Below are 26,063 nucleotides of genomic sequence, written 5' to 3' on the forward strand. Positions count from 1 at the left end.
TTTGAACCACAGTGCTTTTGAGCCACTGAAGTATAGATTACTTGCAAGGTCAGACTTTTTTCAGGGTAATCAACCTTTGGAATTCTGTGCCCCACAAGGTATCAGCAGAATCCATGTTGCTCAGATTTTAGAAGAGCTATGGTTTGAGAGAGACTTGGCCCTGGAGTGAAAGGGGTGTGATTTTTAAGAGGAAGAAAAGAATTGTCACTGGGTTGTATAGGAGATGGGATTCCCTTATGGTACCACATAATGCAATCAATGAGGAGAAGCTGCTGTTGATAGAGCATTGAGGTAGGGGATGTTGCAGAGAGCTGGTATAAAATATGAGGAATGAGGCCCAGAGGAGTGTGAGGCAAGTAGAGACAGGCAGAGTGGGAATTGCTACAGACTGGAAGGAGCTGGGGAGAATTTGGAGCCAGCAGAGGTGGTCAGATATCCCAGCCAGTTCCACTAACACCGGGACAAATTCCCAGTTACATTAGAACAGACTAAGATGCCTGGTCACCCTAGTCCAAGAGTACAATTGCAGTATTGCCAACCCAAGCATTCAAAAATTATGAGTCAGACCCCCCCACCCAAAAAAATCATAAGATTGTCTTAAAAATTTTAAGTTGTTTTTTTTTTTTACAATAATAAGTTTGGGGTTCTTTTTATTTGCCTTGGTATTGTTAGCCTTTAGGAGTCACTTTCAATTTTTTCTCTGCAACCAAGAAAGTTAAACGTTTACTTTTTAAAATGAAATCTGAGATTTTTTTAGATAATCACATGTATCCAGGAGCTGGGGCTTTCAGAAAAACACAAATCACCAAGACTTGGCAACACTGCAAATGGGATTACGTGGTTCTGGGTGATTCCTGCTTATATGTACAGGGATGAAGTAATTGCCACATTTAGAAATGAGAAAGTATTTTCCTCTTCATCATACTGGCAGGGACCTTGGAGTAGTTCCACCTCTTTCTAGAGCAATAAACAGAGATCATCTATCAAAATCAGGCAGACCCCTCCCAAAATTTCCTGTCCATTACTGGTTGACCCTAACCCCATGTTTCTATGCAATACCTTCTTGGAAACAAATTTATTAATAGTAATGTGAGTTATATGGGAATGCCATGGATTTTCAGGACTTGCCTAGGGGAAAGAAAATCAATCCTAATCCATATCATTGAATCTCTTTTGGAAAGAACAAAGAATGGTAAAAATGCTGGACTTCAGAGTGGAAATGTGACAACTAAATTATTGTATTTCAACTCTGGCTGTAAATCTTTGACAATGGATAACATATCCGTGAATTATTTTACAATTTTACTCAGTGCAGTTATGAAATCAGCCTGAACATGCCCATTAGCCAAAACAATGCAATACAGTAGTGCATGATTTGTAGCTTATGCACTTGTAATCTTACAGATAGGCATAAAACATTTCTTCTCCCAGGTTTGAATATTTTAAAGCTTCTGTCACAGCTGTGAAATCCACAGGATGAATACAAAGTTGATTTTCTTGTAGTTTATCTAAAAAAACCATTCGTGGTCTGCCAGGGTAAGCTTACATCTTCAGAGTGATAATAAATATACTAGATTCTTTCCATATACTTTTGGACCATGGAATGATGAATCTGAACCACAAATCAAGAGTTAGAATCAGCTAAAAAGTGGCAGAGAGTAATAGAGAAGCCAAGTATTGATTTATTGCTTAATGTCAGAGATTTTAATCAAAGGTTAAAGGGTTGTGAAAATGTGCAATGCCACATTCTGAAATCTCAGCAGTTCAGCATATTCACAAGCTCTGGGGTTTTTGCCCAAGTGACTTGTCCATTTGTCAGCTACAGAGAGGCTCACTTAAATTACTACCTTACAAAAGGTTTAAGTGTGTTGAAAGAACAGATGTACTGTGCAGATAGAGCACACACCTAATAAGAATGTATTGATATAGCTGATAGAATTAAACAGTAATTTATAACCTTTCTATGGAACATTTTTGCCATTCTCTAGAGAATTATGTCCCTGCTATAGAATTCTATAGGATTGTTGTTACTTAAAAAGAAAACAGACACCCAAAAACACCTATGGAAAATATCTCATTCTCAGTTAAATTCTGTCGTTTTATAATATGTTCTATAGAACCCTATTAAATTAAATTTCCATAGAAGCCTGTTGATTTCATCCCTATTAGTATCGATAGGAGTTGAAATGTGATAGTATATTACTAGTATTATGCATGAGAGGCAAAGTGGGCGAAATAAGATCTTTTATTGGACCAATTTCTGACGGTGAAAGAGGCATGCTTTTGTGCTTACACAGAGCTCTGCTTCATTATTATGCGTGTTAATATACCCTATTACACTGATTAATAATGATTGCCATGTATCATTTTACATCAGTGCTCATTTCCTGCACAGACATCTCAAACAAATGTTTGACAAAGGAGGGGAGGTGTAAAAAGATTAAACTGACTGTGTTGCTCACCAAGCATAGACATTTATAGTCTCTGCCATATTTATAGGCAGACCATCTCCACTTTGAAACCTACAGTAATAAGTTGCCTGTTTCCAGAAAATACCTACAGTGACAGGTAACTTGAGCTATGCTTAGTCTGAGCCCTGCTTGGCTTGTACAAAAGTGTGTTAGTAACGTTGTCTCTTTCATAACTGCAAGGGGTCGGAGGGGATTGCTCTATTACAAGTTCATTACTTTCTTTATACACTGTAAATAAAATACATGTACTAAAAAAAAACCCCCACATTCAAATTACATTAAGGTTGTGACACAAAGCAGGAACAGCAAATATTCAATAGGGGGGGACTCTCCTGTCCTTAAATCTGCTCTAAGATGTATTAATTTAAGTTTGACAGATGAGGAAGTGCTAACCCTATCCATCCCCCACCACTGGCCCTCTCTCTGTTCAAGCCCTAAATACAAATCAACAGAAGCAAATAAATCCCAAGCATAGGCAGGCGTGCCATTTTCCAAGTCTGTGCACAACCACATGTATTTCACTAGAAGTCCCACAAACTCATCCAAGGGCAGAACTTGGCCCAGTGCATGTTAATTTCCTTTACATTTCTTTGTGGTGTCTAAAAAGAAAGTCTCTCTTTCTAGAAGCATTTGAGGATTGATATGTTGAGCTTCAGTGACTCCCTCAGAGGCTGTGTGGTCATTTGTATTGTGGTTTACAGTGTTTACATGCCTTTCCAGACTGAGGTAATTTAAATATATATGTATTTTAAGGGCTTTTAAAAAGACAAAATAAGGTCCTGATCCAGAATCCATTAAATTAAATGCGAACTTTCCATTGACTTCCATTAGCTTTAAATCAAGCCCTTAGCAGCCATCTGAATTTGTTGGGTGTTAACATATTTAGGGATTTTTTGAAGTGCTTGCAGTGCCTGTGTTGTAAGGAAAGATTTTAATGAAGGTTTACACCTCGGGGACTCAATTCTTCCTCCAGACTACCCTTTGAAGTCAGCGGGAGATCTTCATGATATAGGTCAGACCAAAATTGTGTCCCGGGTTGGCAAACCTAGTCAAAATCCTTATGAAAGTACTGACAGTGCATCAGCTGTCAGGGCTTTTCAAAGTTTAAGTAATTTTAACCCATTTACATATGCCACTAAATACAGTTTGAGTATTTTAAGGATTATTTTGCCCAATTTAAGTCTGTAAATTGAAGCTAGCTATTTAGAGTGTTAAACTTCTCCTGTCTTAAAAATATATCATTTAAAATAACCCATCCGATTATTTTTTAAATTAAAAAAAAAAATCTCCACCCTAAATCCTCTGTAGGATAATATGTAGCTTCAAAGACAGAAAAATCCTGTCCATTCCTCCTTTTTTGTCCAGGATCCCAGATGCAGTGTAGTTTATGCAGCCCGATTTGGGAGGGAGGGAGCAGGATTCGTGGTGCCTAGCAGTGTATCCGGTGTCCAGCTTTATGGGATTGCTTTCCCCTTCTGGAAGGATCAGCATGCCATTGTGGAGCATGAGGATACTGCAGTACCACCTGCACAAGGAGCGCTCCTTACACTGTGCAGCCTGGGCGTGGCTATCCTTCCTGCCTGCACAGAATTCTCCCGACTTAAGGCAAGGCAAAAGAAGGTTGTAGCCCCTAGTAATGTGTTTCATGGGTCAGCTCTAGATCCCCTTCAGAGAGGGGGTTTGGAACGAAAACACTGACAAAGCCATCATGACAACAGTGAATTGGTCATAATTGTTTATTATTATTATTTATTGATTTGTCTTATAGCAGCACCTAAGCACCCACTCAAGGACCAGCACTCCATTATGCTAGGCACAGTACGCACACTTATTTAAAAGACATCCCTGATCCAAAGAGTTTACAATCTAGATTTAAATTCTGTTACAATTTTTAAGTCTCTTTCTGCTTCCTGTTGCCAAGGTGCATGTTTGACATTGTATTCTTAACAGCATGTTTCAATTGGTCACAGGAGGGCTGTGTCCTGGGTCCAGCGATCCCTGTATGGAGAAGCCATGTCCAGGGGACATGCAGTGTGTGGGGTACGAAGCTAGTCGAAGGCCATTCATCTGCCAGTGCCCACCAGGGAAGCTCGGAGAATGTTCAGGTGCAGATTCCCCCAAAAGAGTAACCAGGAAATACTTAAAAGTGTGATTTTTATATAAGAAGTGCGGCCGTTGTATCATAATAGGGAGAGTTGCTATTGAAGTCAATGGGAGTTGTGTATGCACACCTCTCAGGATCTGGTCTCACTCATTTACTTATGAGTGTTGTAAAAGAAACTGGTTGTGCAAACCTGGTGCTGCATATATACCTGATTCTGCTTCTACAAACAAAACTCCCATTGACTGAATCTGATCAGGACGGTGCCCCAAATCAGTAAAACATGGGACTTTTGAGAAGACAGTTCTTTCTAGAGAACTGCTGTCATTGAATACTGCCCTGCTAGCGGCAAAGCACTTTGGGATCCTTTAGGAGATATTAATTCAAGGTTTTACTTGTTATTAACATTCATAAAGTTTGTAATTTTTGTGATAAAAATACCATGGTATCTTGAAAAAAACATTTCAGGAACTTTGTACATTTTGTTCAGTTTATGTTAACCACCAAGGCACCAGGGTCCTGATGCAAAGTCAAGCAGACCATTTCCATTGACTTCAGTGGGCTTTGAGTAGGACTCGGGGTCAGAAATATCCTGATGCTAACAGAGGGTGCAGATTCCCCAGCAAATTCTGATTTCTGGTGCTCTGCTAGAGCTAAATCCTTCTCACCTTACACCTGCCAATAGTTCCAATGAAGTCAATAAGGCTTCTTGTCTGAGAATGGTGAGCTGGATTTTCCCCCTTATTAGGAAATTATAATTATAAATTATTAGATTTCTCCCCAAATCTGTGGTGTGTGGTTTGCAATGGAGACAAGTTTTTAATCAGTCAAAGGTGGGTTTTATTTAAAAGTTTCTTCTTTGTTAGCCAGCTGTGTTCTGTAACTAACTTCATTTGCAATTGTAGGATAATTTCATGTGTCTCTGCTCATTTCTGAACATTAAAAGAATATGTATCTTCTCAAAATGGTTGTTTCAGGGCACACTTCCCTTAGTTTTGCTGGGAATAGTTACATCAAATACCGGGTTTCTGAAAATAGCAAGAAAGAAGAATTCAAGCTGGCTCTGCGTCTGCGAACCTTGCAAAGCAATGGGATTATAATGTACACCAGAGCAAATCCCTGTATAATTCTGAAGGTAATTAAAATGTTATCTTTCCTGCACTTATTTTCTTGATTATGTGTTTTCTCATTGGTTCTTGCTTTGGGGAATGTTGTTCTCATTTCACCTGTGGATTGAGAAGATGAAGATTGATCTGTTTCATGGTAACAGGGAAAAGCAGCAATTTCAACAAAAACAAGAAACAAAAAAGCAGCTTGATATGCACTGCAGTAGTAGTATTCTTTGAATATGGACCATTGGGTGCTTTATCTTATATGACCATTGTATGGATTGGTTCTGCTTTGAGCAGGGGGTTGGACTAGACGACCTCCTGAGGTCCCTTCCAACCCTGATATTCTATGATTCTATGTGACTAGGCGCAAGAGCCGATCTACTTGAGATGTAAGACCTGGCCATTCAGATGATTGTGTATTCTAAGCCACACTTGTTGAAAAGGCTGTTTTTCCTCTGCATCTGTGTGGTTGGAAAATGAGCCTTCATACCGCTGAATCACAGTTAATTTCAAAAACAATTTTTTTTTTATTTTTTAAGAAAAGCTTCTCTGCTTGAATGAGGTGGCTTATCGAATCAGAGAGTTATGATTGTTCTTCCAGAAGGCTGGGGGTAGGTGAAGATACCTACTGTATTGAATGAAGTCTCTATGACTTTGACTCTTTGCTGAACTGCCTAAAATGTGGTTCTGTGGAAGGCCAAATTTCTGTTGAGCAGGTTAAAAGAGAAGGATAAACAGTTCCAACAGCCTCCATGTATAATACTTCTGCTGGAATCCCGAAGGCACTGAATGAAGACAATGTGACTGATTGTATCTTTTCCATGTACTGTAAATCAGCAGTGGAAGAAATGGTACAAAGCATTTTGTATTTGTGTTTGCAATTTTTGGATTATTTTTTTTTGTTTGAATGTTCAGGTAAATTTAAAACAGTGACAGCAATTTTTAGTGTACAGCAAATATCTCTTTAGCTGTTGTGCTTAAATACAAAAAATGTTTCATGAGTACAAGTATTGTGCCTTTCACCTGGGGCAAGGAGAGCAGGGAAATCAGCACAGCTCAGGCTTGTATGAGACCTAATTGTTTGGAGATGTAAAAAAGGCCATTGCTTGAACTTTCAAATATGAGGGTGCTAGTGGTTTCCAAATAAGAGTTTAACATGGACAAAAATTCTGTCTTTTTCCTAATCTCGTTCTTGGAAATGGCTGAACTATTTTGGATGAAGTTTCCCCAAAAAATTCAACTTGAAGCAGACACTCATAAATAGAACTTCATCCTGAATAATTAAAGTTTGGTAAAGTTGTAAGAAACTGAAAATAGGATCTTATGATGAGAAGTGTCAGGCAATGTTGACAATAGATGGCTCAATTAGCCCTGTCTGTAATGCATATGCAATACTCAAATGATAATCCCACATTCGTATGGTGCCTATCATTTCAATGGATCACACATTTAGTTAACATTACCAACAGGGGCTTGGATACTATGGTGACAGACACTTAAGAAAACCTAAAATAGAGAGAAAGCATACTCCAGTGGTTAGGGTATGATATGCAGATTTGGATTCCTTTCGCTGTTCTGTCATGGACTTTGTGCCATCTTGGGCAATTCACTTAGGCCAAATTTTTCAAAGCATCTTTAGCCCATTTGAGAATTAGACTCCTAAGCCAATTGTGAAAATGGGATTTGGCTCCTAAATCTCTTAGGCACCTTTGAAAAATTGATGCTATCTGTAAAATGGGTGTTGTGAGTATTAAAGATTGTGAGCCACTCAAATACTCTGGTAATGCCGGTCATATGCGTATCTAAGATTGATAGACTAGACAGAGGTCTCTAAATGTGAGACTGTTATTCAGAAGATTTGAGTATTGCTTTCAATTAAGTTAAATCTGCTGAGCTATTCCAAAAAAGGGGATAATGGATTGATCCCGCAGTGTGCAGAGCACTCTGACCCAATCCAACAAAGCACTGAAACATTTGTTTATTTTCATACACATGAAGTCATTGAGACTATACACATACTAAGTTTTAAGCACATGCTTAGATGCTTTGCTGGATCAGAGCTGGATGGCTCAGCACTTCACAGAATCAAGCCCTAAATGAGGGTAGAAAATGGAACAATATTGATGCTACCAATTTTAGGGCTTTGTGTGAAACTCTCTTGAGGCCAAAAGAGATATTTAAGGCATATTGTACCATTGATTTTGAAATAGGCCTTCACCACCACCACCACAGATATCTACTTAAAAATTGATAGCACAATAAGGTCTTTAATGTTTAAGTGACCAGCTTAATTTTGGAAGCTCATATGTTTATGATAACTCAAGGGATGGAAATGCTTCATAATCATAACACAGGGTCCTTCTTCACTGAATAATCAATTTAATTGAACAAACTGCTTGTCTACCATCTTGTTCAAAGCTTACTAGTTATAGTATGTTGATATAATAAGGGTGTCATTTATTTTGTTGTTTCAGATGAAGCAATTTATCCATTGATTTAGAGAGGTCAGCCATTCTAAAAGTAAATTCTTTCAGATGTATGCCTCCTGATTTTAAGCTGTTGGAGCAAAATGAGATGTCATTCAGTTGCATTTTCCTTAGGAATGATTACACATGCAGAGAATTGCATCACGCGTTCCTTTCTCTCGTGTAATTCTATCAGTAAAAAGTAATAAGGTTAACCAAGATTAGGCCATTTTGGATGAGAATCCTCATTTAAGTCCCGCTTGGTTTATAAAATCAGAGATTAAAAAAATAAAGACTGACTTTCCTGTCATGCAATAAATGTAACTGTTGAGTAGTATAAGGTGATCATATGTTTTTTAGTCCAGGCAGTCAGTGTGAAACTTTGCACAGCTTAGTTAAGTGAATTTTATACATTGTAACGTATTATTACAACATCACCTTATGCAGGATAAGATTGAAGCTTGGGTGTGATCCCAGGTGTTGCTAGAGTTGAAGCAAGTAATATTTCAATATTAAATATACCATTTTACACACATAAACCTGAAATGTAACAAAACATTTCCCTAGATAGATCAATAGGCATCATGTTGTATTCATGGTATGTAATTGCAGATGGACTATGCAAGCCTAAGGTGATTTGAGAAGAACCATTTGATCATTTTATTACCTGTGTTGATGTACAGATCCAAGCCCCTCTGCCAGGCTAATATTTTAATGTAATTTACAATATTCATTTTGCTTATTGAATGAAACAATCAAAATGTACCAAATTGCATCACCCTTACGAAGCACCTCTGCACATCTCTGCCTATTTCACATATTTCATGAGTTTTATATATTTGTATGCTAGAGCACGTACGTGTATCCAAATATATATTGACATTACAGCCATGCAGCTGTAAGGAGAGAGACTTTAAGGTAAGTTGTGTTCTGAGGTAGGAAGCACTCAGCTGTTCAGGAATTACCACTTTAAAGAAACACTGGCTGCCCTGCAGTGAAGCTATAGCATCATTCTTTTATTTGATCAGAGTGGGTCTCCACTGGGGTCCTGCGGACTGTACTACCACAGGATGGGGCAACTTGCACCTCGCTGTATGTGCAAAAATAACACCAGAGGCTCAGTTCTGAGTGGAAGTCTGGTCTGGACCAGCAAACTGTTAGTCATCCCATTTAGATCCAAAGGCGTAAAAGCTATTTGCATGGGAATCTGCAGACCCTGGACTTGAGCATCAGCTTTTAATTTGATTTGCATAACGCTTCCTAGCATTTACCATCTTCAGACAAAATTTTAGCTCTGTGTTTCCCCATATCTCTCAATGCAGCACCAAAAATTAGATTGGACAGCCTGTCCTAAGGAAGGGGCAGCACCTTGCTGCACTACCCCAGGGGGAGATGAGAGGTGAATTGTGACTCAGTGAGCAACAATTTCTCCTTTACTCAATGCCTGCTCTGGAGGAAGGAGTAACTTGCTTCACCTGTTTTTGTGAAGCAGTTTATTTCTCCCTGTGTGTCTATCCAGCTTCTGTAGCCAGCAAGTAGGGGGTGGCTGGGGCCAGGACTCCTCCTGCTCTCAGCCCCTCCCAACCCTCTTACTTATAGCACGTAGGTCCTGCTTTGCCTACTGCAGCTGAAGTCACAATTTGAGCAGGACACCTTCTTCCCTTGCAGGCCACATTAAGCGCTGTAACTGTCTGCGCATTTGTCTTCCTAAAGTACTTTATAGCCTCCATCCCTGTTGTATCTGAGCAACTCACAATCTTTAATGTATTTAATGTAGGGCTATTATCCCCATTTCCCAGATGGCAAACAGAGGCACCACGGTCACACAGGAAGTCTGTAGCAGAGCAGGGCCATAAGAGCAACCATACTAGGTCAGACCAATGGTCCATCTAGCCCAGTATCCTGTCTTCTGACAATGGCCAATGCCAGGTGCCCCAGAGAGAATGAGCAGAACAGCTAATCATCAAGTGATCCATCCCCTGTCACCCATTCCCAGCTTCTGGCAGTTAGAGACTTAGGAGGCCCAGAGCATGGGGTTGCATCCCTGATCATTTAGGCTAATAGCCGTTGATGGACCTGTCCTCCATCAACTTGTCTAATTCTTTTTTTAACTCAATTGAACTTTTGGCCTTCACAACATCCCCTGCCAATGAGTTCCTGGTGACTGTGCATTGTGTGAAGTAGTTCTTTCTTTTGCTTGTTTTAAACCTGTTGCCTATTACTTTCATTTGGGTGACCCCTGGTTCTTGTGTTATGTGCAGGGGTAAATAGTACTTCCTTACTCTTTCTTCACACCATTCATGATTTTATAGACCTCTATCATATGGCCCCTTAGTTGTCTCTTTTCCAAGCTGAAAAGTCCCATTCTTTTTAATCTCTCCTCATATAGAAGCTGTTCCCTATCCCTAATCCCCTCTTATCCCAGGACAGCTTACTTTGGTGAGGGACCTTGTCAAAGATTTTGTGAAAGTCCAACTAACTATATCCACTGGATCCCCCTTGTCCACAAGTTTTTTGATCCTCTCAAAGATTCTAATAGATTGACGAGGCATGATTTCCCTTTACAAAAGATGTATTGATTCTTCCCCAACAAAGCGTGCTGATAATTCTGACCTTTCAAACAGTTTCCCTGGTACTGAAGTTAGGCTTACTGGCCTCTAATTGCCAGGAGTCTTGTTTAAAAATTGGCATCCTATTAGCTATTCTCCAGTCATCTGGTACAGAGACTGATATAAGTGACAGGTTACATACCACAGTTAGCAGTTCTGCAATATTATATTTGAGTCCCTTCAGAACTCTTGAGTGAATACCATCTGGTCCTGATGACTTATAACTGTTTAAGTTATCAGTTTGTTACTGGTGACATGAGTGCAGGTCTCCCAAGTCCTAGGTTAGAGCTGTAACCCCTGGACCATCCTTGCTGTCTCCAAGACTTGCCTTGCGTGTGTTTTTCATTTAATGAAATGGACATGAAATTTCAGAGCATACAGAGGAGCTGTAATATTTAATAAACATATGAATGGGAAGGAATAAAACAGATGAAAAAAGAAAAGAAAGAGAAGATCAAGCTACAACAGAAGATATGTAAAGTATTTTTAAACTCTAGATCCTTTAAAACATTGTCTCCCAGATAAAAACTGTGTCATGTTTGTCCCAAGAGTGTGTGTACGGTGCTGTATTTAGATAGATCACTGGAAAAGCATGGTACGTGGATACCGGTAAAAGGCATGTCGATAATGGACCTGTCAGGGTATAATGAGCCTTATGGGAGTTATATGTATATAATATGCAGGAGAATAGACTCCATAGTAAGCATAATAAAAGCCTTTAGGGAAAGAACTGTATTTACTGCTCCTGTGATGGCTACTTTTCAAAGCACCTCTTCTCCTCCTCCTCGTCCTTCTCCCCCCCGCCCCTTTGTATTTTGTATTTAGACCATGTCAAGCCAAAATTTGAAACTGCCTGTCTAAACTGCTCCTACAAAATTGGGGTGTTTTAGTTGTTGCATGGGGGAAGATAAACTGCCGCTTCTTAATTTAAAAACAACAACTGTAGTTTGAGGGGCCATCTTGATGATCAAAAGATTCCTCTTCAGTTGATAGCTTAATAGGCCAGCTTTTAATTTAAAGTAATTGTTGACAGCCAATTTTTAAGCCCTCTGAGATAAGACTTTGAAATGGAAGGTGAATCCAGACTTATTCTTACACAAAACTTTCAGCCTTTTCCTTTATTGAGCTTTGGGAGTAGAAGACAACAGTTTAGATTTCTAACTCTGTCAGTTACATTTGTTGTGTTAGAAACATTTCCAATTCTCTATAGTTCCATCAGACTCCTACAGGTTTGTCTAGTCAAGGGCTTTTAAATAAAGGGTTGTTCATGATAAACTCATAAGGCCAAATCCTTCCCCTCGTCCTCTGCCCCATTTCATCTGCTAGGCACCACTCCTGCATGTAAAGCAGTTGAAGAGAGTCCCTATGTGGCATAGAGCCGGCTTAGCCAGCTCTGTGCCCCCACTCTGAGTGCTGGACAGTGGAACGGCCTCTTCAGAGCCATTATCTGCTAGCATGAATTGGAGCAGGCCCATTCAAAGTTACAGCCTGTCCAAATCTGGCCAATCTCAGGATCAGAAGCTGTAAGTGGTGCGACATATGGAAGTTGGCAGTAGCTGAAAATTCAGCCTGTGCCCTTGTCCCAAATATTTTACCTTGATTTCCAAAGCCAGCAAAGTGGGGAAAAAAATGTCAGGAATGGGGAAACGTCAAGGAGTGTATTAGCTTTAATATTTTATGGGACTTTTGTGAGAACTCAAGTGTGGGGGATAAACACTGGGACAGAGCTGTCCCAAAATGGGGCTGATGAGGATAAATACTGCTTAGAGAATGCGATAAAGCATTCTGGGTCGCAGTGCAGAGGCTATTCAAAATAAAACGGCAATGCATACAGTAGGGACCAGCAGAAACCACCAAACTTATTTTTACCAGTAACCTAATCTAGATCTGAACACTGGTCTCTAGGGTTAAAAGAGTAAGTGCACCAGCCTCATTCTGCCAACTGTCTGTTTCATCCCTGATGCTACATCAGTCAAGGCCTAAAGGCTGTTTTCCTTTCATTGTGCTACACTAGAGCTGAAAGCTGAGACATCTCTATTACAGGTGCCCATTTTGTATGACTTTTAAGGGAAGACGTAGTAATGGCAGCAGTTAAATCAGAGGCTGGGTTGTCACTTGTATTACCATGCTCCAGGTGAGATGGTGGCATGTCCTCACAGCAAAAAGATTGTGCCTTTGAAGGACAACATTTAGTAAGAAATAAAAGTAAAACAATCACAAAGGTTTGAACAGTGTGTGGGTCCAATGAATGTCAGCACGTCAAGGAAAATGTTTCTCAATTCTGTCAGCCATTTTCAAGTTCCTCATGGTCCTCTGGTGACACTTGCAACCTTTGGATAAACAGCTAATCAGGGAAGCCGGTGTTTGTGCTCTTCATTTGGGGGACCAAGAACTTCACCTTCCCCACAATGCTGGCAAGCTTCAAGTTCAGGGAAACCCAGGCACAGGGTTCCACTTGTCACTATTTATGTATGTGCACTGGCCCCCTCACAATCTTCAGTGCTATGTTCACAGCTCCTCTGACGTAGGGAAGTGTTAACTCTGATTTACAGATGGAGAACTGAGGAACAGGGTGGATTAAATGACTTCCCCAATATCACACAAGGAGTCTGAGGCAGGAATCAAACCTAGGTCTCTTGCGTTCTAGTTCAGTCTCCTCTCCCCTCTAGACCCTCTTTATTAACCAGCACCTCCATTCCTCTGCCACCAGCCAGACAAGGAGCAAGAGGGACAGTAATAAATAATGACAACCACCATCAATAAATCCCCAGCTGCCTCCAGGGGAAGAGGGAGGAAACTAGACCCAGGTGTGACCTTTACATTGTGGTGATGATGTTTAAATTAAGGACACGGACACCACAGTGATGAGCTCAGTACAAATATGAGGGAAGGAGAGAAAGTAGAAGCTCTCAGGCAGTTCTTGCATTTTCTGAATGGAAGCTGGAGTGCAGTGAAGTAAACTCCACAGGTCATAACTGGCCCCTGGTTAATCAGGATTTCAGTTTGTTGATAGAGATGAGTGAACTTGTGACATTAGGAAAAACAACAAAAATAATTGCTCCTCTGTGAAAGCTATAGGGATGCAGAATCCTGCAGCCCGACTAATGTAAACTCCATTAAACCTATTTGTTTCTATTAGCACCTGGAGTCCCCTGCTGAGATCGGAGCTCCATTGTCCTAAGCACAGGAAATGTACAGTGCAAGACAGTCCTTGCCCCAAAGAGCTTCCAGTCTAAATAGACAAGAGAGGAACATGATGGGAGAGGAAACAGGTGCAGAGAGATGAAGTGACTTGCCCAAAGTCACACAAGAGTTGGGAATAGAAGCCAGGTGTCCCAGCCCAGTGCCTTATCCCTTGGATTACACCATCACTCTCTCTCTCTGCCCCCCCCCCCCCGTAGTGTGAAACTTACTTATACTTCTACCGCTAATGTACAGTAACGTGTGTCTGTGTGTTGTTGTGAATGGTTGCTACAATATACCACAGTATTCGTGTAAAGCATCAGACCAATTTTAAGGGCACACATTAAAGAAGTGTTGTAAGACCAATGTTTTAAGTGGGTTGGTTTTTGCTTTTACCCTCACAGATCGTGGACGGCAAATTGTGGTTCCAGTTGGACTGTGGAAGTGGCCCAGGAATCCTGGGAATTTCTGGCAGGACTGTTAATGATGGGAACTGGCACTCGGTCTTCCTGGAGCTCAATCGGAATTTCACAAGCTTGTCACTTGATGACAGTTATGTGGAGCGGCGCAAAGCCCCCCTCTACTTTCAGACTCTGAGTACAGATAGCTCTGTCTACTTTGGAGCCCAGGTGCAAGTGGATAATGTCCGGAGCCTGACTGACAAGAGGACAACCCAGGTCCTGAGTGGTTTTCAGGGCTGCCTGGATTCTGTTATCCTGAATAACAATGAACTGCCGCTCCAAAACAAGCGCAGCAGCTTTGCAGAAGTGGTTGGCCTGACTGAATTAAAGCTTGGCTGCGTTCTATACCCTGATGCATGTGAGAGGAATCCTTGCCAGAACGGAGGGAGCTGTACTAGTTTGCCATCTGGTGGTAAATATCTTTAATTACATTTTCTTTTTTTGCTGGGGGGGAGAGAAGGCAATGTCTGTCTCATTCAGTCAATTGCAGTGCTATCTGTGGTGTTCCCAGGATATTAGAGATACAAGGTGGGTGAGGTAATATCTTTTATTGGGCCAACTTCTGTTGGTGAGAGAGACAAGCTGTCATGCGACACAGAGCTGAAGAAGAGCTCGAAAGCTTGTCTCTTTCACCAACAGAAATAGGTCCCATAAAAGATTTTACCTCACCCACCTTGTCTCTCATTCAGTCTGTCACAAGTCTTTCAATGCGGAAACATGTTGGAAAAATCTCATAAACTCTATAAAAGCTTTTTAGGTTTGGCAAAGTTTATAAAAGCTGCCAGCTTCATAAACAACAACTAAATGGCACTCACCCATTCTCACTGTATTAGTATTCAAGGAGGAGACTGTCTTTTACTAGGGTTACTATAATCCTATTTATATAGACACCAATAGCATAACAATTACTGAAGTGCTCAGCTGAGGCTTTCAAAATCCATTTACAGCAACAGAGGTTGCAAACAAAACTGGTGATACCTAATATCCATCACAGCTTGAACAGTACGGTTGTGCTTCTCTATATAAGCTGGCACAGATTGTTACTTAGACTTCCACAACACCATCATCCATTTTTGAGTATATAATTTGCTTACATATCTATATATTAAATTGTGAGTCTAAAGCGTTATAAAACTGCAGATAAAACCCATGTGCAGTGGAGTCCCAGGGGGAACTGAACGCTTCAGGGTCTTGGTAACGGGCAAAGCCATTAGGTCATTCTTTTGACTCACACCTGTATTAGAGGTGACCGTTCCTGTCTAGTGGCAGTTTGACAGCTTGTGTGAAGTGGGTTTCGTAGCATCAAACTAATTCCTAATGAGCAGGTGCCCAAATCACAAAAAACACTGGTATCATTGACAGTCCTGTCAGTGAGAGTGTTGAATGGGTGTGGAGACAAATTTACCTGCTTGATGCTAAGGCTGGGCCCTCCCAGTCCTAGTTTGCAGCACAGAAGTGAGGAAGCTTTTTTTCTGCCATGCACAATTCAGTGCTTCATTTTCCATATCTGTCAGGTCGGCACCACTATGCATGCCTCTTCTGTGGCCCTACAAAGTCCCAGGATCTACTCATCAGCCACCTCGTGGCACTAGCCATACCTGGTTCTCTGAGATTGTGGTCCCCTTTTCCAGTCCTTCATACATTCACCTGTCTAGGTAGGGTTCCTCAATGCAGCAACCACTGATTCCTTGGACTCCTTCTTGGAAATGTGGGTGTTGTCTGGGGTTCTCTGCTTGGCGGCACCTTCCGGAGCCCTGGTTTTGACTCTGTGACCTGCACTTCTATCCCTGCTTTTTTCATTTTTTTGTCCCCTGTAATCTATTGATTTCAGGGCTCAGTGGCCCCTCCCTCACCTGAAGGGGTGGAGCCTTTCCTTCTCTTTGTGGGCTCCGATTCCAGTTATTAAACAGTCTGGTACCTTTTCCAAGCACCTGTTAGTAATAATGTTACTTAGCATCTGTTTATTGTTTCTCAGTCCCAGCCCTGCACAGACATTAAATAGTTCAACTGGACTGAAATTCACTTTTGGAAATGGAAGAAAATCTGCAGGAAACTTGCACACTCTGGTGTCCTTCCCTCTGTAAAAGCAAGCTTATTCTTCAGCAGTATTGCAAGAAAACACAGAAGCTGAATTTTGGCTTTCACCAGGAGGAAGTTATAAGCACTTTCCCTAGTGCTCTTGTGCAGAAGGAAGTCATAACTGGTCTGTCTGTGTTCCCTGAGCATATGGCAGGGGCTCACTGAATGGCCTCCAGCTGTCCTTGCTCGTGCAAGGTACCTTCTTCACAGCTCCGCTAGTGGGAGGTTTAATTTGGCCCACAGCACCCTGTTGCCGTCCCAGTATTTACCTCAGTGCTTCCTACTTTGCTTTGGTTCACAACAGGTAAGATCAAGGATGAGTCAGGAAAGCTGTAGAAGTATGGTCAATGGAAGAAAGTGCAAAGATAGTTAAAAGAAATGAACCCACAGCACGTACATTAGCAAAGCATCTCAGTATTAACACCAAGCATGGCAATGGGACTTCAATGTGCAGCACGAAGACAAATGTTGCAGCTTATGTGTATGTGTAAGGTCTTTACCTGCGAATGTAAGGAAAGACAATAAGCAGCAGGCAATTAAAGGGGAAAGAAAATATTTCTGAGTGAAAAAGAGGTAGTGGCTTTTGAGAAACTGCTAAACAAGATTATAGAAATCCCAGGAAGTAAAGATGAAACGTTAACTCAGATTCCATATATAATAAATTAGGTCAAGTATTCACCAACTTAGCAAGCTGGGGAGAGTAGGAACTGTGCCTTTTATTAATTTAACTTGAATCTATTTATTGTATTGTCTAGCAATTGCATGGTGAGTATATTGAGACCTTTCTAACAAATCACTTCATGGTAATTCTTTTTCCCAACATCATATGTATTGCCAATTTACAGGAGGGCAGTGCAGGGGATGCATGCAGCTCCAAATGTTGAGTCCATTTTATTATTAGAATAAAATAAACGGTTCAAGTCAAGATAATTTACTTCTGGAATCCAGGCACTGAAGTTATTTAGACTTGCATACGTTATTGCCTCAATGAGGAGGCAAGTGCCCAGAGGGGATATTTCAGCTGTCTCTAGTTAAGAAATCTGTTTGCTCTTTTTACTGTTTCAGCAATTTATGTAAATAAAGGATTGTTATAGTACCATAATTTCAAAGCAGTGGGCCCTAACTATACATGAGTGGCTCTATAAACCAGCCCGCTATGACAAGTCATGGCCATTTTTTTCCACCAGGCAAAACAATCCTGTTAGTGTGAGCCATTCTCAGTATATAAAAAGAGCATATAATGAAATTGGGTTGAAAGGAGAACCCTACACCATGTCAAATGCTAGTTATATAACCACAAATTGTAGCATGCTTTTAAGGATGGCAGAACATTGTGCTTGCTGGCACCAATGGTAGCACCCGCAGTAGATTTAAAATAAAATATACAAAGCTTCATTTTTATCTTAGGAAAGGAGATGGCAGCTTTTCATTGGGGGGAAAGTGCGCACACATATATTTTGCTACCAAAGGGGCTTGATTCTGGTCCAGTTAAGTCAATGACTATAGGGATAACACAGCAGCACCTACAGCCCAGTTCTTTACATAGCACCTTACTTTACATGTAGGGTCATTGAAGTCACTGGAGCAAGGTGCTACTAACTATGAACAAGGGTGTCAGAATCTGTCCCAAAGTGAGCAGTGTTCAGCATAAATGCAGAATTTAGTTTGATAAATTTTGAATTTGAACGTTCCAGAGTAGTCTGCATACAATTGTAAGTTCCCTTTTCCTATAATAATCCTACTATGATTTACAGTGAAAATAAGAGAAAACAAAGAGAGCTCAGAGTTCTATCTACGACCAAACACTGTGACGTCAAAAAGTCATTGGCGGTGTAGCAGGAGGCATGGGGGCCATGTCTAATTTACATATAATTTGCATAAAGTATGTAAAATGAATGCAGACATCCATAATGCTATCCCCGAGGTGATACCTTCCTTCCTGAATAGAAATGGCTGGTTGTTTATGTTCATCAGCAATAAAACCTACATTTGATCAACTTTGGTTTCCTCTTGCCATTACAGCTTTCAAGGCATTTTAGGGCTAGCTACAATGAATCTCAGTCCATTCTTTGGGCACCCCGAGAGAGAGAGAGATGACATATCTGAAGGGAAAAAAGACTAGTCTCAACAGATCAAAGTTTATTGCTAAGACATATAGAGGGGCTGGGACCAGAGGCCTTCTGCAAGGGGTTCTCCAAAATTAAAGTGGTGGACCCTATAGGTAGAACTGTACAATGTGAGCAGCTCAGAAGCTGAAGACCGCATGCTGTTCATGTAGGGAACTTCCACCAACACAGAGAACTGCTTCTGATTGACCTGTGTGGGCATTCTGCTCATGAATGGAGGAGGATAAGCATATGGTCCATAGGATGATGTCAACCAGGAAAGGGCTACATGTGCAAAAGAATCTAGAATCTGAACATGAAGTCCTTGACATAAGGTACCAGGAGCCAAAGCAGTGGCTTACACAGAAGTATGATCAGCTAAATTGATCGTGGCAAGGAGGAAGGATGGCTTGTGGGTAAAGTGCTGAACTGGGACTCAGGAGACCTAGGTTAAATTCCTGGCTTTGCCACAGACTTGGTGCCTGCCCTCTTGGCAAGCCGTTTAGGGAATGTCTACACTGCAGTTGGGAGTGTGCCTCCCAGCCCGGGTAAACAGACACACGCTAGCTTTGCTCAAGCGAGCATGGGGAAAGTAGCGGAATGGACATTGTGGCACAGGTAGGGTAGCTACCTGAATATAGACCTAAGGGGTATGGGTAGGATTGTACTGGGATGGTTAGCCTATGCTGCCTGCCATGCTGCAGTGTCCACACTGCTATTTTTAGTGCAGTATCTTGAGCAAAGCTAGCGTGGTGTGCTAGGCTGGGAGGCTTGCTCCCAGCTGCAGTGTAGACGTATCTTAATTTCCCAAAACCTCAGTTTCCCAACTATTTAAATAAATGGGAGTAATAACACTTTCCAGGGGCATTGTGAGGGTAAATTCCGTTAATGTTTCAGAGAGACTGTGGTGATGCTGCTGGCTTATACTCCAAAAAAACATATCAAAAGAACACTATCAAGGTTGCAAAACCAAGCCCTCAAAAAGATTGCCCGTGCAACCTCAGTTTGATCCCCTTGTGTGTGTGCATTATAGTAAGTCTTTAAATATGTGATCACATACTATATTTTCCACAGGACTCCTGCCTTATTCAGTGCACACTTAATTAACATCTATTCAATATTTTGTTTTCTCTTTGTTCTGTGTCTGGCTGCATGCCTTATTTATTGTACTCTATTCAAGTCCTGTTCTAAATACATAATTACTAATTTCCTCATTGGTTTTCTGTGGCATACATCACATTTAGCAGACAAAGGTAAATGAAGATCCAGTGCCTGGAAGTCAAAGCAAGACAAATTCAGATTGGAAATAAAATGTTAATTTTTAACAACGAGGGTAACTAATCATTGGAACAACTTTAACAAGGATCTTGGTAGATTCTCCATCACTGGCAATTTTTAAATCAATATTGTATGTTTTTCTTGTTCAGACAGGAATTAATTCAAAGAAGTTCTCTGGCCTGTGTTATACAGGAGATCAGACCAGACGATCCAAGAGGTCCCCTCTGGCCTTATCTATGAATCGTTAGTATCTGTGTTCTCTACAAACATTAATTTATTTTCACAAAACCCCTGAGAGGTGAAGAAGTGGTATTGTCCCAATTTTACAAATGGGGAAGTGAGGCACAGAGAGATTAAGGTCAAAAGTTTCCACTAATTCTGAGTGCCCGATCTGAAGCACCCAGGACCTGATTTGTCGAAGCACTAAGCATTATATATCACTTTATATGTTCAAGGCACAGCTGGCATATAGCTCCACATTTCCACAGTTTAGACCCTAGGGTCTCAAGTCAGTCACCCAGAAAATGAGGAATACACATTAAAAGGACTACCTGTGGAAAGTTTGGTTTAAGTGCTTTGCCTAGAATCACACAGGAACTCTGTGGCGAAGGCAATCAAGTTCTCCCGGGCATCATTTAGCTGCCTTAACCATGAAACCTGCCTTTCTTTTCCTGCAATCCCCTGCCTCATGACTACACATTACTTCCAACTCCTGCAACAGAAAAGGCAGGGATCCTGCACACAACAGTCTTCTCTACTCACACAATTCTGATTCATTCCCAGAGCAGGGGCATCCTGTGTACTGAATGAAGCAGGGATCCTGTGGGGGAAAAATAGTATGTGATCATCTAATTAAAGATTCTGTCATAAAGCAAATGAACAAAAAGGCTGAATTAAAAGGAAAGCTTCATTCTGGCATTTCCTAACTTTTGAGTGCTTGACTTTGCAATCTTAATGTTCTTTCAAGAGCGGATTGGGGTGGGGGAGTGTGATTTCCTAGATTGTGGTTTTTTTTGTTGGTTGGTTGGTTTTTTAATAAGCCAGATTCTCGTCAGCAGGCTTGGGACCCTTAGATCCATCACACAAACCTCTGCCACGTGAGCTAATAGAGTAGCTGATAGTGGATGACAACCTACCACTGCTATGTGGACTGGCACTAGCGGAGGATGGGAGACTTTTCCAGTGGGTTTCACAGCTGTTTTCTGACAACAGAGATGCAGTGAGACTTAGGACTCTTCAGTTCCTGTCCGTGCTCTGGAGGGGAGTGTTGTCTAGTTGACACAGACTCTTCTGCCCATTTCCCCCAGGGTTGAACCCTTCTGTCCCATCCACTCCAACCTGTCCCTGACCCAGTCCTGATTCTTCCCCAGTCTCCTTCCACATCGTGTCCAAGTTCCCCACTCCCAACTCCTAATCCAGAATGTCTCTCCCCTCCCCCCCAGCATCTCTCAGTTCCAGTCTCTCTCTCCGAGCTCCGCTCCAACCTCCTTCTCTAGCTCCTTACCTCAGTGCCCCCCTCCCTGCCTCCTTGTCCCAGTTTCTTCGCCCAGCCAGTCCCAGTTTTCCCACTATAGCTCCTTGTCAGATCTGTCTCCATTCCCCCCCATTGGTTCCTAGTTCCAGTCTCCTTGTCCAGCCAGACTTAGTTTCCTCTCCCCACTCCCCAGCTGCTCATTCAATCTCAGCATTCCCCTTCCTGGACAACTGACTCCCAGTTCTCCCATCGCCCTCTTTCCCTTGCCAGTTCCCGCGCTCCCTCGTATTTTAACCCCCTCCCAATTCCTAGTCTTCTTGCTCAACCAGTCCCAGATTCCCCTTTTCTCCGGTTCCCAGTTCCAGCCTCTCCACCCAACCGTCCCAGCCTCTTCCCCTGACCTCTCAGTTCCAATCTCCTTGCCTGATAGTCTGGTCATCCGCCCCCCAGTCCCAGTCTCACCAGATTCCTTGTCCCAGTCTACTCCTTTCCATTCCCCCAGACCAGCTTGTCCCACTTTGCGTTCAGATCAGACGGCTTCCTCCTCCATGCTGCCTGGGTGCCATCAGGGGACATCATATGAGAGCACAGGAGAGACAGGCTCCCTGCTCTGAGTTCCAGTGCCTGGCCTGACCCTGGCCCAGAGCAGCCCTTACAGGCCTTATGAGCCCCTGTAGCCTTGAGCTGGAAGGACCATGGTCTGTGGGAATGGGGCATGCACAGTTTGGTCAGCACTAAGCAGTGAGGAGATGGCACACACCTAGTAAAAATGAAATCTTATGAGATTTTAGCTTCTAAACATCTAAGACATTTCTACTGAGAATGTGCAAACTCCCAATTTTTCAAACTGGGCCAAAGTAGGTTGGACTTTTACAGGGATCACAAAATGCACATCCCTGACACAAAGGCCACACCGCTGCCAAATTTCAAGTCTCTACTCCAAAGTGTGACAGCACTAGGGCTGTTCAAAGAATAGTTGTTGGAAAAGTTTAACATGGGCTAAACAATGTATTTTTCCTTAGCCTTTTGGAGAGATAGAGATGGATGCACTGTGTCAGCTGAATGTTTCCCCAAACAATCAGCCTGAGGCATGGAAAACATCAGCCCAAACGGTTGGAGTTTGATAAAAAATATAAGCCACTGAAAACAAGGTCTTAAAATGGGAAGTGTTGGGCAACCTTAATAATAAGCCATGCTATCAGACCCACCTATAATAAATGGCAATATAGCCGCTCCTGTAACAAGATGAACAAAAAGAAAAGGAGTACTTGTGGCACCTTAGAGACTAACCAATTTATTTGAGCATAAGCTTTCGTGAGCAACAGCTCACTTCATTGGATGCATTCAGTGGAAAATATAGTGGGGAGATTTATATACATAGAGAACATGAAACAATGGGTGTTACCATACACACTGTAAAGAGAGTGATCACTTAAGGTGAGCTATTACCAGCAGGAGAACAGGGGGGAAAAAGCCTTTTGTAGTGATAATCAAGGTGAGCCATTTCCAGCAGTTGACAAGAACGTCTGAGGAACAGTGGGGGGTAGAGGGGGGGAATAAACATGGGGAAATAGTTTTACTTTGTGTAATGACCCATCCACTCCCAGTCTCTATTCAAGCCTAAATTAATTATATCCAGTTTGCAAATTAATTCCAATTCAGCAGTCTTTCCTTGAAGTCTGTTTTTGAAGTTTTTTTGTTGAAGAATTGCAACTTTTAGGTCTGTAGTCGAGTGACCAGAGAGACTGAAGTGTTCTCCGACTGGTTTATTAATGTTATAATTCTTGACATCTGATTTGTGTCCATTTATTCTTTTACATAGAGACTGTCCAGTTTGGCCAATGTACATGGCAGAGGGGCATTGCTGGCACATGATGGCATCTATCACATTGGTAGATGTGTAGGTGAACGAGCCTCTGATAGTGTGGCTGATGTGATTAGGCCCTATGATAGTGTCCCCTGAATAGATATGTGGACACAGTTGGCAACGGGCTTTGTTGCAAGGATGAGTTCCTGGGTTAGTGGTTCTGTTGTGTGGTGTGTGGTTGCTGGTGAGTATTTGCTTCAGGTTGGCGGGCTGTCTGTAAGCAAGGACTGGCCTGTCTCCCAAGATCTGTGAGAGTGATGGGTCGTCCTTCAGGATAGGTTGCAGATCCTTGATGATGCGTTGGAGAGGTTTTAGTTGGGGGCTGAAGGTGATGGCTAGTGGCGTTCTGTTATTTTTTTTGTTGGGCCTGTCCTGTAGTAGGTGACTTCTGGGTACTCTTCTGGCTCTGTCAATCTGTTTCTTCACTTCCGCAGGTGGGTATTGTAGTTGTAAGAATGCTTGATAGAGATCTTGTAGGTGTTGGTCTCTGTCTGAGGGGTTGGAGCAAATGCGGTTGTATCGTAGAGCTTGGTTGTAGACAATGGATTGTATGGTATGGTCTGGATGAAAGCTGGAGGCATGTAGGTAGGAATAGCGGTCATTAGGTTTCTGGTATAGGGTGGTGTTTATGTGACCACCGCTTATTAGCACGGTAGTGTCCAGGAAGTGGATCTCTTGTGTGGACTGGTCCAGGCTGAGGTTGATGGTGGGATGGAAATTGTTGAAATCATGGTGGAATTCCTCAAGGGCTTCTTTTCCATGGGTCCAGATGATGAAGGTGTCATCAATGTAGCGCAAGTAGAGTAGGGGCATTAGGGGACAAGAGCTGAGGAAGCGTTGTTCTAAGTCAGCCATAAAAACGTTGGCATACTGTGGGGCCATGCGGGTACCCATAGCAGTGCCGCTGATTTGAAGGTATACATTGTCCCCAAATGTGAAATAGTTATGGGTGAGGACAAAGTCACAAAGTTCAGCCACCAGGTTTGCCATGACATTATCGGGGATACTGTTCCTGACGGCTTGTAGTCCATCTTTGAGTGGAATATTGGTGTAGAGGGCTTCTACATCCATAGTGGCTAGAATGGTGTTTTCAGGAAGATCACCGATGGATTGTAGTTTCCTCAGGAAGTCAGTGGTGTCTCGAAGATAGCTGGGAGTGCTGATAGCGTAGGGCCTGAGGAGGGAGTCTACATAGCCAGACAATCCTGCTATCAGGGTGCCAATTCCTGAGATGATGGGGCACCCGGGATTTCCAGGTTTATGGATCTTGGGTAACAGATAGAATACCCCAGGTCGGGGTTCCAGGGGTGTGTGTGTGCAGTTTTGTTCTTGTGCTTTTCAGGGAGTGTCTTGAGCAAATGGTGTCGTTTCTTTTGGTAACCCTCAATGGGATCAGAGGGTAATGGTTTGTAGAAAGTGGTGTTGGAGAGCTGCCTAGCAGCCTCTTGTTCATATTCCGACCTATTCATGATGACGATAGCACCTCCTTTGTCAGCCTTTTTGATTATGATGTCAGAGTTGTTTCTGAGGCTGTGGATGGCATTGTGTTCTGCACGGCTGAGGTTATGGGGCAAGTGATGCTGCTTTTCCACAATTTCAGCCCATGCACGTCGGCAGAAGCACTCTGTGTAGAAGCCCATCCTGTTGTTTCTACCTTGCACCCTTACACCCTTACAGCTTTGAAGAAAATCTTTCAAACGTGAGCTGACAGAAGCTGTTTTACCATCTGTATGGATAGACACTAGCTCCCAGAAAGATGCAGCTGCCCCATTATTAACCAGTGAGGAACTAACTCTGAATCCTAATGACATCATAAATATCAACATTAGCTATTTCAGTATGTATCATTTTAACAGCGGTATCTAGCTTCTCTGGGATCATGGGCGAAGTATGAGTAGAGAACAACACTCCTTTCCTCCTCCTCACTCTATGAGCTCTTGCTTTTTACATAAATACCATTAAAATCCCAAGTGGCGGGGGTGGGATCCTTTGTAGCATTTATATGGTACTTTTAAATTTTGATGCATTTTAGAGATATTAACATGTGAACTAGGTATTTCTCAGAACACTCATGAGAGTTAAGCAAAGAACAAAAGGCTGCTTTAATCATATGGTCATTAACTGACCGGCTCTCTTTTTCTTTCTCCTTCAGAGAGACGCAAACGAAACACCATGATTTACAAAAGCAATCTTAACATCACAACTCCATTTAATGTTGATTTTTAAAAGACTTTAGGATTTTAAAAAAAAAATTAAAAAGAGTTGGACCGTTTTATTATTTGTATAGCTTTAAGCGACTGCTAATCAGCTCTTCCAGATTTCTTGATTGAATTTTATGGTTTCAAATTAGGTAAAAGAGTCTGACTATAAATTCACAGAAACAAATTTGGTTCCAAGGGTCTTGAGTGAAACACAGAGATTCATTGTAATTGCAATTTGAATTGCAAGGAACCGAGGGGTAGCCGTGTTAGTCTGTAGCCACAAAAACAGATTTATTTGGGCATAAGCTTTTGTGGGTAAAAACCCCATGCATCTGAAGAAGTGGTTTTTTTACCCACAAAAGCTTATTCCCAGATAAATCTGTTAGTCTTTAAGGTGTCACCAGAGTCGTCATTGTAATTGCAAGGAAGTCACTGTCTGTGTGAGAAATATAAAACAAACTAGAGGTGGCAAGAATATGCTTGGATGAAGAATACTCTGGTCCCCAAACCAACCAGATGTCTACAGAATCATATCAAAATGCAAAACGGGGAGCTCCCCTTTTGCTCCAATGCTTCGTACCAATCAGCTCCTGGTATAACTGGATTTGAGGCAAAACGTGTTTCTATAGGTCCAGCTCTGAATTGGTGAAGTAAAAC

General features: G+C 41.9%; 1 protein-coding gene across 6 annotated transcripts in view; it reads left to right on the forward strand.

Annotated features, from left to right (window-relative positions):
• The window catches only part of FAT3 (FAT atypical cadherin 3), a 558,201-nt gene that overhangs the window by 505,644 nt on the left and 26,494 nt on the right, over positions 1–26,063 (forward strand). For all 6 annotated transcript variants that reach the window (XM_074956538.1, XM_074956570.1, XM_074956563.1 and 3 more), the window contains 3 exons: positions 4,442–4,576; positions 5,550–5,707; positions 14,346–14,814. In XM_074956538.1, coding sequence (XP_074812639.1) covers positions 4,442–4,576; positions 5,550–5,707; positions 14,346–14,814 — 762 coding nt within the window. The remainder of the gene's footprint in view (positions 1–4,441; positions 4,577–5,549; positions 5,708–14,345; positions 14,815–26,063) is intronic.

Source organism: Natator depressus, chromosome 1, assembly GCF_965152275.1.
Source record: "Natator depressus isolate rNatDep1 chromosome 1, rNatDep2.hap1, whole genome shotgun sequence".
In the NCBI taxonomy this organism is placed as follows: domain Eukaryota; kingdom Metazoa; phylum Chordata; order Testudines; family Cheloniidae; genus Natator; species Natator depressus.